Source organism: Stegastes partitus, unplaced genomic scaffold, assembly GCF_000690725.1.
Source record: "Stegastes partitus isolate 25-593 unplaced genomic scaffold, Stegastes_partitus-1.0.2 Scaffold3, whole genome shotgun sequence".
NCBI classification, from domain to species: Eukaryota; Metazoa; Chordata; class Actinopteri; family Pomacentridae; genus Stegastes; species Stegastes partitus.
In genome coordinates this window covers 2,175,017-2,188,247 of record NW_007577734.1, presented here as the reverse complement: position 1 = coordinate 2,188,247, position 13,231 = coordinate 2,175,017, and the positions used below count along the sequence as shown (strand labels likewise).

General features: G+C 42.9%; 1 protein-coding gene across 1 annotated transcript in view; it reads right to left on the bottom strand.

Annotated features, from left to right (window-relative positions):
- LOC103354217 (ephrin type-A receptor 6-like) overlaps window positions 1-13,231 on the bottom strand; it is a 182,946-nt gene that overhangs the window by 82,653 nt on the left and 87,062 nt on the right. The window contains exons 4-5 of the mRNA XM_008277521.1: window positions 9,644-9,799; window positions 6,347-6,682 (exon numbers count right to left, since the gene is read on the bottom strand). Coding sequence (XP_008275743.1) covers window positions 6,347-6,682; window positions 9,644-9,799 — 492 coding nt within the window. The remainder of the gene's footprint in view (window positions 1-6,346; window positions 6,683-9,643; window positions 9,800-13,231) is intronic.

Sequence of the window (13,231 nt, the reverse complement as noted above, 5' to 3'; positions counted from 1 at the left end):
CAGATATTGATTCATGCGAACTACTGAAGGTGCTTCTATCTACAGGCACTAATGTAACACTTGGTTTCACAGCTCTGTGCATTCGTGGACCAGCGGCTAATAATTACTGCCAGCGTAGTCCTGTACTACAAGGGCAGAGATTAGTGTTACACGATTTAGACGATAGATTCGGACAGCGGTTTGTATTCTTTATGCAACCGAGTATTTTGTACTGGGCTGTAAAACACAGTCCGTTCCCACTACTTTTGAGTAATAATGTGTGGGTTTGTGTTTGGATCCACCGCTAACCCAGTTCTCCACAAACGGTGCCGTTCTAACCGGCGACTGTCCAATCGCCACTGAGCACAGTTTAAAGAAAAAACCTGCTAACTAACAAAACAAACATAAAAAAGAACCAATTTTCTGGAAATAGTCTAAAGCTTCCAATTTAAAATCAATTTTTTTCAGTGATTAGGCATACATGAAATAAATATAAATAATAGAAATGATTTCTTTATATTCAATTTAAGAAACAAAGGAAATTCTACTGAATATGAGGCTAAATTATATGCAGCACATTTATTTCTAAAACAAACAAACAAATGAAAAAATCTCATTTTCTTTAAATTGCCTCCACTTTCAGGAACCACTGGGTAAAAATTACATTTAACAGAAACATGACATTTCAGGAGAAGAACATACTGTATGTTTTGCTTTTCAGTTAAAGAAGTAAAAACGATATTATAAAAAGAGCATAGTCTCATGCATAGCGTGTGTGAATCATCCTCCTCCATGCCTGCTCCAGCCGAGGTGTGAAAAGAGGATTCTTTATGTAACGATGTGCACGCTGGTGCAAGGATGCAAAAGGTGAGAACGTCTTTGATTTCCCATAATTGTACTTGTGTAAGTGGCATTTTGAGGGATAAAGAACTAAAAATTGAATCTCTGATTAAAGCGCAACCCGTTATTAAAACGATTATAAACAGTTATTAACACACAAGTGGAACCAGTCGGCATGAACATGATCCACGGGCTGTTGGGCATTAAAGGTCCGACACTAATGCACAAACTAATGTGTTGAATCCTGCACAGTTGCACAGGAGGTGTGGAGTACAGGAACTGCTCAACATTGGCTTATGACGTTTCAGTGATTTCAAACAGGCCTGAGGAAAAAATATGTAATACCTGCACTGCATAAAAAATTTTTGTTCTAATACTGGCGAGATTTGGTCCACTGCTGTTTAAGGTAGTAAAGGTTCCATCTCCAGCACCGGCAGGCAGCTCGGTGCTATTCAAAAACTCAGTCGGCCCAGGAAGCTGAGAGGTCCACCACCTTCAACTTGTAGCGCTGAGCTGGAAGCACACGTGTGCCGGCGTAGACCCGGTATCCGAACGTGAAAGAGCCACAGTTGAAGAGATCATTTATTCATTAGCTGCCTGCTCTGACAACATGACACCTGCCACGAAGAGCAGAAATATCCAGAAACGCTTTAAAACACATCATACCCAAGTGATCAGGCTGGCTGATGGCGCTCTTTATAATTATAGCCTACACACACATGCAGCGATTAAATCGATAACCTTTCATGATTTCAATTAAATTAAATGACACTGACTATTGACTCACTGACCAAACTCTAGTTTCTGTCAAGGTGATAGCGGTAAAATACATCATCAGTCTGCTTTCCACTGGCTGAGGGCCATAAATCTGCAATGTCCCTTGAGAATTTTAAATAGCTGCAGCTGGGTATATTAGTGTTGAAATTGGTCTTGTGTACAGCCCAGAGGCCTGCCACCACTATGTGCTAAACTGGGCATCTTAATGAAATAAAAAGGCTGCGTGTTACATTGAGTTACCTGTAAAGGCTCGAGTTGTCCCCAGTGACACAGAATAATGCATTTAATGTGTTTTGGCTGTATGAGAAAATCTATTTCTCCCAGAATCCCACAGCAACAGAAGGACGAAGGGAAAGAGTGAAAGAAGGAGGAGAGAACAAAGAAAGAAAAGAAAAAAAAAAACAAACATGTCTGGAAACAGGAAACGGGAGAGAAGGAGGAGGACAAACAACCGACTGGAAAAAAAAAAAAAAAGAGGCAAAAGAATAGTCGAGGGAGGACGGCAGAGGGAGGAGGGAGAAAACAGAAAACACAGTGTTTGCAAATCACAAATTAAAAGCATAAGCATGCTATACACCAAACAATGTCCCAGAGGAAATATGGGCCTTTCAGCATAAAAAAATCCTATTTGGGGCGAATAGATAGGTAGAGACAGCCACTTCTGGGGCCTCGGCTGTCATTTACAGCAGAGGTAAAGGATGCAAAGCACAAACACTGGAGGAATATTTACTATTGTGCCAATCTGACACAACTACAGGCCTGTCGCTCTCTGCTAACTGCAGCAAAGGCCACAAATCAGACAGTAAATGATGTGTATTTCAAAAGAGTACAAACTTTAAATCAGAAAAAAGAGAAACTCCCACTAAGGCGTCATGATGCTGTAACTTCATTTTTACAGTCTTTGATCATGTCCTAAAACACACAGTCGTTCTGACTGGCTTACAGTGGTCATGAATTATTAATATAATAATGATGCAGAGATGGAGAAGGAAATTCCACAAGAAATATTCATAACAAAGGAACTGAAGTTTTAATTTTTATGCCTCTGCACAAATGACACAAATGCTTGTCTGTCCTGACCTCCGACATAAGACATAAACGACAAATGTCCACTTGGACTCACTAAAGAACAGATTCGGTGGTCAAAAGTCACTGTTGCTTTATAAAACATGTCAAACAGGGTGAAATGATGCCAGTGGAACCTCCTCCAGATCAACATGGGGACGACTAAAGAGCTGGTGGTGGACTTCCTCAGGTGTAGACACGCCCCCCAACATCAGTGAACATCCAGGACATGGACATTGAGAGAGTGGACTCATACAAATACCAGGGTGTTCACCTGAACAATAAACTGGACTGGTCAGACCACACTAAGGCGCTTTACAGACTCTATCTGCTCAGGAGACTGAGGTCCTTTGGGGTGCAGGGGTCACTCCTGAGGACCTTCTATGACTCTGTGGTGGTATCAGCCATCCTCTATGGAGGGGTCTGCTGGGGCAGCAGCATCTCAGCTGATCAAGAAGGCCAGCTCTGCCCTGGTGGTGGGAGAAGCTAGCATCCCTGCTGGACAGTGATGGCACTCTGAGGGCAGCTCTTGTAGCGACAGACTGCATCACTCCAGATGTGACGGAGCGGTACCACGGGTCCTTCCTTCCTGTCAGACTTTATAATCAGCACCAACAGGCCACACAGTCACTCACATAATGACAACTGTCATGTGCAATAAACCGCAGTGCAATTCATTCATGTAAACATTCTTAAATTGGTGTTCTTAGTATCCTTGTGTTCTTCTGTTTTTATTATTCATATTGTGTATTTATAGCATATATTCCTCGTCTCTTTAATTTATAGTTCATTGCTTGTTTTTCTTACTCTCACTCTGCTGCTGCGACGTCGCAAACTTCCCCATGTGGGACTGATAAAGGATATTTTATTCTATTCTGTTCTATTCTATTCTATTCTATTCTGTTCTATACTATGCTATGCTATGCTATGCTATGCTATGCTATGCTATTCTATTCTATTCTATTCTATTCTATTCTATTCTATCATTTTGTTTCCAAAAAGTCAAAGGTCACGTCAGGACAGACGTGGGTGTAAATAAATTAAAAGTAGTAATTCTTGCTATCTGATGTTTATTTTCACCATCTACAAGCAAGATACCATCAAATGTTGAAGAGTTTCCCTAAAAACATGTGTCCTCTACATGTGAATCCAACTTCACCACGTCCTCAGAACACCGTGCACAGAAAAGAGGCTTCTGTGGTCAGTCAATGTAAATCTGGAGGCTTTTGCTGCATGTTATCGTCTCAGTGCTTCTACTCAGTGCTACGACACTAAAGCTGAAATCAAATCTATATGTGCAAGAAATTAATTTTGGCAAAACATTTAAGAAAAAAAAAATGCATTGTCTCAAAACAGCAAAACAGAAAGACCTCCTTTTGTGGTTTATTCACAAATTACATACATGAGAACCTGCAGAAATACTGAAAACAATAAAAGGAGCCACGTAGAGCTTTCTTGTAAACAAACAAAACGCTCCGGTGTTTTTCACCGGGTCTGAGAAAAGTGCTGAATGCATTTCCTCGACCATAAAACATTCACAAAGCAGATTCCTGAAACCTGCGTTGTAGAATTAAGTAGCATCTATTTTTTCATACCTTCCTGACATTTCACTACGATATAAAGCGTATAAAGGTATCTGAGAAAAACAACAAAAACAAGGAGAAGCTGCTGCTGGTGATAGAATATGTAGCACGTGTGACAATAAGCGTTCTGTCTCCGTGGAGGCTTCGTGCTGGAAGAACCCATTTCGGTGAACGTTTTTCATTTCTGTATTTTGTCGATGTAGCAGAAGTCGCTGCTGCTATGTTTAGTTGTTGCATCGTGGGTTTGGAGAAGCTGCGAATCTTTGATGACGGTTTCACTTTTGCAGCAGCTCATGAGCACTTTGAGGCGTGAACGAGGGTTTGACCTGTTAATTAGACGTCCTGCGGTGGGCGTTGTGGGTTCGGTCAGAACCGGGTGGTAGATTAACTATTTGTGTTTTTGCAGATTGGCTCTCATACACTGGTTGGGTGGTTGTGGGTATTAAAAAACCGGACCCACGACTGCATGCAGCTTCGTCCGTGTCGGCTGGCTTACCGTTATCTATGGAAGCAAAATTAAAATACGGCCAAACAAAGGCCCAGACGAGCTCCTTTATTACTAGTTCTGTAGCATCGTCTGCACCACGTCAGCACCACTGATGCTACTCTGGACCGTCTGTGCTGCCAGTTAGTCTGAACCCTCATTACGAAGCCACAGTCACCTGACAGGTATGACAACATACTACTCCCTTAGTTGTCGTGGCCGACAACGCGTTGCTAAAAAGATCATTATCGCTCGATTAAAGTGGAAGTGGACACTAAAGAGAGAGCAGAGAGTTACACGACCCCTAAACAACGTCTGTATTGAACATTCCAGCGAGTTCGCTGCTACGAAATCTGGCTGTTGTTCATTTTAAGAATTGCTAAAGCCTGAAAAGACAGTTGGGATGAGATGACAACTTGCTAAAGAGTGGTAGCTTCCTTATACCCTAGATTACACTGTTTTCAGACACTTTCCTCTTTTCATTCCTATTTATAAACATCAGTCATCACTTCTGACCAGGTGCAATCATTACATACTGAGTCCCAGTTACCAGGTGAGACTTCTGGATCTGACTGAAGAGTGGGACGTCCTGCCCATTGACACCATCAACCAGCTGGTGGACAGAATGCCACCATGTCTTAATGCATCGATCCGTGTCAGGGGTGGCCAGAGTCAATATTAGTGACATTTGAAAGACTAATATTGGACACTCTGATGCATGAATATGTGTTTCCTGTTATATGACCAGGGTTGAAAAGTTGAAATACTTATTGTTCAGTACCCCCAGTTTAGTTTAAGCCTGAATAAAGAGTTTGCAAAAGTTAGCTGTGGTTTAATTTTTACTGTGATGTGTATTGTATGTATATTGTGATATCAATAAAGTTTTGATAAATATACACTTTATCTATCCAGAATAAATCCTGTCACGATCCTTTCATGAGAAGAGGTTAAAAAAATGTGTATATATAGTTCCAGAGATAAGGCTAAGTGGGCTTCCACCTCTATCATCATCATCATCTTCTCATCATTCATTATTACTATTCACGTCTGTTATTTATCATTTTCCACCTTCGTCATCATTTTAAATCCAGAGAACCAGGATGGGCAGGTACGTTGCCATGATGACAACTTCAGTGCGTACAGAAAATACAGACTGATTCAATATGACTGTAGTTATTTCTATGACTGTTCCACGCCTTTTTTCTTTCTTTGATATGTTTTCTGATTTTTCTATACATCTCATTATGTGACGTTCCTGAAAGAATCTAGATCCTGAGACGTGTCTGTTAACATCTGTATAGTTCCTGTCACTTCCAATATGAAGGATGAATCTTTTTTAAACGTTGAAACTACATATTGTCACCACACAAGAACATATAAACTAATACAGGTAGTAAATGACAATATGTGTAAAACCATGACACCTGATTAAAAGCTTATGTGATCTCACCTTTCATTTCCTGTCAGCTGTACGGCGGCAACATGTCGGTTAGAAGAGCAGCGTGAATGTACCCGACTCAAGCTACCCCTCACCGTTACAATGCAGAATCCAGCTTTTATAAAACCTATGCTGGAGCGACAAATACTCTCAACATGAAGTCAGATTCAGCTCACTCACCCCCCTGATCGGTGCTGACGGTGATGAAGGCCACCTGGCGAGGGAAGGAGCTCAAGTCGGACACGCCGTTGAGCGACTCGATCTCGAAGGTGTAGTTGGCGTGCGAGGAGAAGTCCACGACGGTGACGGTGGCGTTGGTCAGGCCCAGCGGACGTGGCAGGAAGCGGAGCTCCTCCTCGCAGAGCTGGCACTGGTTGGGCTCGGGCCCGCAGCGCTTGCACTGGACGTTGTAGGTGAGGTCCCGGCGGCCGCCGGTGTCGCTCGGCGGCGACCACTCCAGCAGCAGGCAGGTGTCGTTCAGGTTGAACATCAGGTTGCGGGGAGGAGATGGAGGGCCTGCAGATAGGAGCGGGATTTATAAAACATCAGGTTAAGTGTGCTTTCAAAAAACAGTCAATCATTCCTCAACACATAGAAGTGTTGATCTGACGGTGGTTTTGGTTTGTTCATCTCCACCTTCCAAATCAAATCCACAGTAAACCAGATTGCACCAAAACTCTGGACAGGATTTGTTTTGGTTCAAGCATAAAAACAAAGTTAGTTTCAGAGCTCATTCTGATTTTTCTGAGGTTACAACACAGCCGTCGTTCTTCTTGGTCCGACACACCAACAAAACTTTGTCTGATGACCCATCATAGGCCTAAGGATAGCAATTAGCCCACATAACCTGGTTACGCAGGCTAATTGAGAGGTTCCATCAGCCACCTGCTGGCTCTTCTCCACCACCGCTGGATCTCAGGACACTTTAATTCCCTGAAAGCAATCTTTTTTTGAGTAACTGAGCCGCTGATGTTACCGTGCAGGGAGGAAGATGCAATTGCATCTCATCAAGATAAGAGATAAACATTTAAAAGGCTCCCTTATTGCTGTGAGTTACTGTAAAAAAAAAAAAAAAGAGCATATACTGAGAAAAGCACAGAAGCCAAAATTGCCCTGAGACACGCCACAGCTGAAATGATCTTATGAACGTTTCACACAAACATCAACACAGTTTGTTTGTGCAGATTCTTACTCATTCGGGTCATGGTGCTCCGAAGAGCTCGAGTAAAAAAGCAACTGGAGTTCTCTTTTTGATTCTTAAAGATGCTTCGCTTCTCATCCGAACGGCTTCTTCACTTCTGAACCGAGAGGTGAAACGTCCTCAAGCACCAAAAAAAAAGAGACGATGAGGAGATTTTTTATTTTTTTTAAAACCGAATCTCTTTGGGTTCGTTAATCGACATTGAAAGCGTCTCCATGAAACTATTAGCTGTATTTCACATTCTGCTGTGCTGCATAACTCGTCCTTATGCATTCCTCACCTGTGCAGCAACAGCTCTAAGTTATTCCTTTCATTTCACTTTGTCGAGGTATTTTCTGTGTTCCTCGGTGTTTGTGTGTCGGGCTAAGCATTGTGCTATACCAGGCAGCCAGCTGTCAACAGGGTGGAGTTAAAAGGCCTGAGGGATTTGAACACTCCCGTCCTGCCAAGCTCACTGTCTGCCAGGACAATGGGATGCTTCCTCTCTCCTCCGCCATCCCTCCATCCCTTCCTCTCCCCCGCCGTTGCTAAAAATCTCAGCAGACAGCCGAGCTCCTCCCACCGCTCCTCCACTTCTGTCAGCGTGCGTCCATTCTCTCTCTTTATCTCTTTCTGCCTCCGTCGGCCATTATCTCACCTCCTCTGTTCTCTCCATCGAGGAGAATCCACCCACCTCCCCTCCTGCAGAGCAACCCCACTGCCATCAATCAGCTCCTATTCTTCTCTAGGGGCAGATTGGTATCAGCGCCCTCCTTCCTTTCTCTCTTCGCTGTCTACTCCGTCCAGCCTTTACACTTTTCCTCCACCTTTATCTCTCCTCCCGTGACATCTTCTCTTTCTTTCACCACACCTTTGTCTTCCTCTTAGGCCCTCAGTCTTTAATCTCCATTTATTTCTTTTTTGTCTTTTCACTTCAACAACAACAGTGAGTCCTACGAGTCCCCCGATTAAAATGCATTTCGTGAGCACGTCTCACAAGAAGAGGACGCGAGTCTAGTCCTCTTAGTTTGCAGGGTTGTCACACCGCCACAAGGCTTGTGTTCGGAGGAAAAGTAGCCTTGAAGATTTAGAATTTGCGCACGACTGTTGACAAGCCATTGAACAAGAATCGCAACTTTCTATACCGAACCAGGTGTCTAAGCGAATCCTAAAATAAATATCACTTGGTTGGCATATCTAAACCTGTTTGATCAGCACTTTGTTTTTAGACTTTGTGAAAAGGTAAGCAGAGTAGGAAAGACTGCGCTTCATCCCCGCTCGCGAAGATGTCCAAAAAAATAGCAGACTTTGATGGGGAAAGTCTGCGGGTTTGAACAATTTTTCAATAAACAGAAGCTCATAAACGCATTATTTGAGCGTAAAGCTAGAGATGAAGAGAAGCCTTTCCCCTGCAAACGTCTTCGTAAACTAACAGCATCTCCAAACAACGGCTCGGCTTGGTCTCCCCCGTAAAAAGACAAATACACTCCTCCACCCTGGAGAGCTCTCAGACGTGGCCCCCGTCTATCTCGGTGACAGCTAAATGGCTTTTTAATTAAAGGAGAATTAGTCCGGTTAAACTGTAATTTAATGCAAATATGAAGTCGTAATGACAGTCGGTGAATCATCGATGAAGACGAGGCAGCTGAACAAAAGCCATGTAATTCATCCAGAGACTCTCTAATGTTCAGTTTCACACCAGATAAGTCGCGAAGACGAGACTGGATTTACGGCCGCGGCAAAGTCTGAGAGAACACTGGAGTAATCCACCGGCTCTACGGGGAAAGTAATAACTTACCCAGACTGTCGGGCACACACAAGTATATAAATATTTAATGGGAATTTACAATGAATTAATTAAAGTTTAATCGGCCCAAAATAGAAAATCACTATTTCTGTCTCCCTAAAAATGACGGCGTGGTTCAACATGACTGCAAACGCATCAGAAACAGTGACGAATACAGTCCTGCACACGACTGGACGACGTTACCGAGTCTCATGAGCAGCAATAAACATCTCCTCCAGTTTGCTGTTAGCGCATAGGTGCATTTTCATTTCTCTAGATGTGCATTTAAATAAAATCTGTTGTTTTTTTTCTGAGCTCATCTGTTTAATATCTTCTTATATTAGTGCAAATTTACTGAGATGCACCGCGCGGTTCTGTTTCCCGTTTCACCCTCACAAATGCCTGGAGCACGGACCATCTGTCTGTGAAGCTCGTGGATGTCTGGTTTATCCGACGGTCAGATCACGTGCACGCGTGTGGAGGACGGTGCCAGCTTCTCGGGGATACTTACGTGTACAAGCCATAGTCGGAGGATCTTTCTCAGCCCTGAAGAAGCCCTTCTCACAGCGGCAGATCGCGGCTCCTTCTCCGTAGCTGAAGCTGTGCGGCGGGCACTTTGAACACTTGATGTTTCCGGCGTACGCCTTGTAGAAGCCTGGGTGGCACGCTGAGGGTGACACAAAGACGACGACAGGCTGTAAGTGCAAAACGGATTTACAGGTACAGATATTACACGGGAACACCTGATGTACACTCAGAAAGAGGCCCCAAAGGTACACACACTGTATGCTGGCATCCTTCAGAAACACTTAAATTCCTGAAAATCAGCTTGTCTTGCACTTGGGATCAACAGGATTATGAGACAATCTGCTGTGAGTTGATGCATGTTTACTTAAAGTAGTTAAAGAAAAGAAAAGAGCTTAAAGGACAAACAGACAAAGACTCTTCAAATATTTGTTTAAAATAAATTTCTCAACTGGAATCCAAATTTCATGTATTTTGTTTTAGAAAGATTGGTTTACCTGGAAGATGTTGGAGCTTTAATGACTAATTTATATTTATTGTCAGAGTTTCATTCTCAATGAATAATTAAAGGGCAATGTGATGGCAGAAAAGTTGTTAGAGAGAAAACGGCCAAATGTGTCGCCTGGTTCAGATGTCTCAGGGGGTTTCATGCCTTTTTTTAAAAATATAATCCTAGTGTGTTTAACCTTTAGTTAAAATTGTTGGTTCATAGATGCAAAAGTTAATTGTGAAAGGGAAGTTTCTAAACACATGTCTAAATCTGCGCAGGTATGTAATTCTGAAAAAGCTCAGATCAGAACTTTAACTTTTGGTTATGAGGTAACGACTGCATCAATCAAAAACACTGAGAAAGAAAAAAAAAACACACAATAGGATTAAAACATTTTGATTAATCAAAAGTACAGGCATGTAAAATCTGTCAACATATCTTGTAAATCCATCCATCATCTATAACCCTCACCAGGGTCATGGGGGGCTGGAGCCTATCCCAGCTGACTCAGGGTGAAGGCAGGTTCACCTGGACAGGTAACCAGTCTATCACAGGGCTACACTTAGAGACAGACAACCAAGCACACTCACATTCACACCTACGGACAATTTACAATCACCAATTAACCTCAGCATGTTTCTGGACTGTGGGAGGAAGCCGGAGAACCCGGAGAGAACCCACGCTGCACGGGGAGAACATGGAGACTCCACGCAGAAAGATCCTGGTGCCCCCACTGGGACACGAACCAGCGACCTTCTTGCTGCGAGGCAGCAGTACTGCCAACTGCCCCACCTTGCCGCCCTATCTTGTAAATATTTATCTTAAAAGCAGCAAATTTCTGTTACTATGACAATCAGAAACGCTCCTTTTCTTTCCATTTTTACACATCGCATCAGGAACAGCACAGATGTAAGTATAAATATATTAATGAATGCAGAACTCCGTTCACTCGGCCTTCTGGGAGACGAACACTGTTGGGATGCAACAGAATGGAGCCATTATTAATGTTATTAGTAACATGCTTAGCATGCAAATACATACTGCGTCTTAGTCTGCACCGCGCTATTTAACAGTGTGATGCACAGCAAATCCACAGCCTCCTCCAAGCCCAAGTGGTTCTGGCATTGGCAAGTCAGGACAAGACAAACGAGCCTCTGATCATTTTGACTTACTGTTGTTTTGCACAGTTTTTAGCGAGACGAGGTCTAATTATTTAAAGAAATACTTTCCAAAAGGTCACAGAAGACGCTCGGACTCGTCACAGTTGGAAAAACATGGGTGTAAATATTAAAACTGATGACACTGAATTCCATTTAGTTGTTTCGTTTTCACTTATTGTTCACGATGATTCACTGTCACACTGACATGGCTCACTGGGACAGCTGAAAAGGTTGAATCCAATATTAAGGTTTTTAGTGACAGTAATGCTTTCCCTGCTATGACAAGATAAAACGCCTGCTGTAGGGAAGATCTACTGCTCAGGAAGCAGACGATAAACACATATATATAAAGAGAGAGGCAATTAGAAGAATTATTTGCATGTTTATTTATCCATCAGTTTCAGAACATGTCTAACAAGCGAGTCCACACAGAAGGTTTAATGTGAGCAGAGCAGCAGCAGCACATCCAGCTCTGTGTTCCTATCTGCATGTGTTCAGGCACACTGAGCTGGAGGTCAGCGGTGTTTTGGAAGCACTCAGAGCCCAGTTACGCAATTATCATAGTTATGCACTTAAAATGCAGGAAAATAGTCCTGAAGTATAAAAATACGCTTTGCCTTTAGTGTGAGTCAAAGATGAGCTGTTATGCCTCCAGTACAGACAGGTGGGTTTATTTAAAATAGGAGCGCATCTGTTACATCACATGTGCCGGAGACGGACACCTGAAAACGCAGCAGACACGACTCAGAGCTTTCTGTACTGGTTCCTAACAGGTTTACACCAATCCACAGCATTAAAAGCACAGAAACCATGAAGCGAATAACACTGATCACATCGGTAAAATGCAACGTTCTGCCAGGACACCTCGAGATCTAACGTTCATGTAGATCAGGGGTGTCAAACTCTGGCCCGCGGGCCAAATTTGGCCCACTTTGTAATTATATTTGGCCCGCGAGACAATACCAAATGACTACTAGAGCCGCCCCCGGTATTATACTGTACAGCGCATTCACTACAAATCCCATAATGCCCTGTTGTTGTTTTGGCATGTCAATCAGGACAGGACCCAGAAACTCCCTCTCCTCTGTGACAGTAGCGACTTCACACTACAACTGTCACTGTGCCATTGATGTGTTTTTTTATTTATAATTTGATTTTGCATGTCTCCACTATTAAGTTATATATAATGTACGGGAATAAGCGTTGCTTGTTCCATATTCAATGTTAAAGCAAAATTTGTTTCGGTCCATATTAAAAGGTTCATTTGTTCAATGTTGGCCCGCCACTTTGTTCAGATTTTACATTTTGGCCCACTGTGTTTTTGAGATTGACACCCCTGATGTAGATGGTACATATCACCACAGAAACAACACAGGAACAGCTTGAAGAACATGACAAAGAGCCTGAGGTGTTGCCACGGCCTCCAGATCACAATCAGACTGAACATCTATGGGATGTCCCGCAACAACACAATTGACAGAGGCCCCATCCCATAACCCACAGGACTGTCAACATCCAAAACACCACAGGACACATTCAGGAGTCCCGTATCCCTGACCTGACAGAGCTGTTGTGGCAGCACCAGGGGAGGCTACACAATATTAGGTCGGGGTTTTAATGTTGTGGCTAATTGGACTTGTTGTTTAAACTACTTAGTTTTGTGCAAGAAACATGTTGTCAAAATGAGTCGAGTTCTAATTCAGCTCGAACTGCGTTTCTCAGTCCAGAACCTTTTGTCTGTGAAACTGTGCGATCGAGTGTTTTGCAATTAGTTCTACATTCACACAAAGACACTGCGTTAAAATTCACACAGTGAATAGAAAACAAATCTCCCTCTCTGGGCTAAAGGAGACAGAATAGCGAGCGCTGAAACTTCTTTTTCTAAAGCACCGTTTTTTGAGTAAATTGAAGGACAGGAATCGAA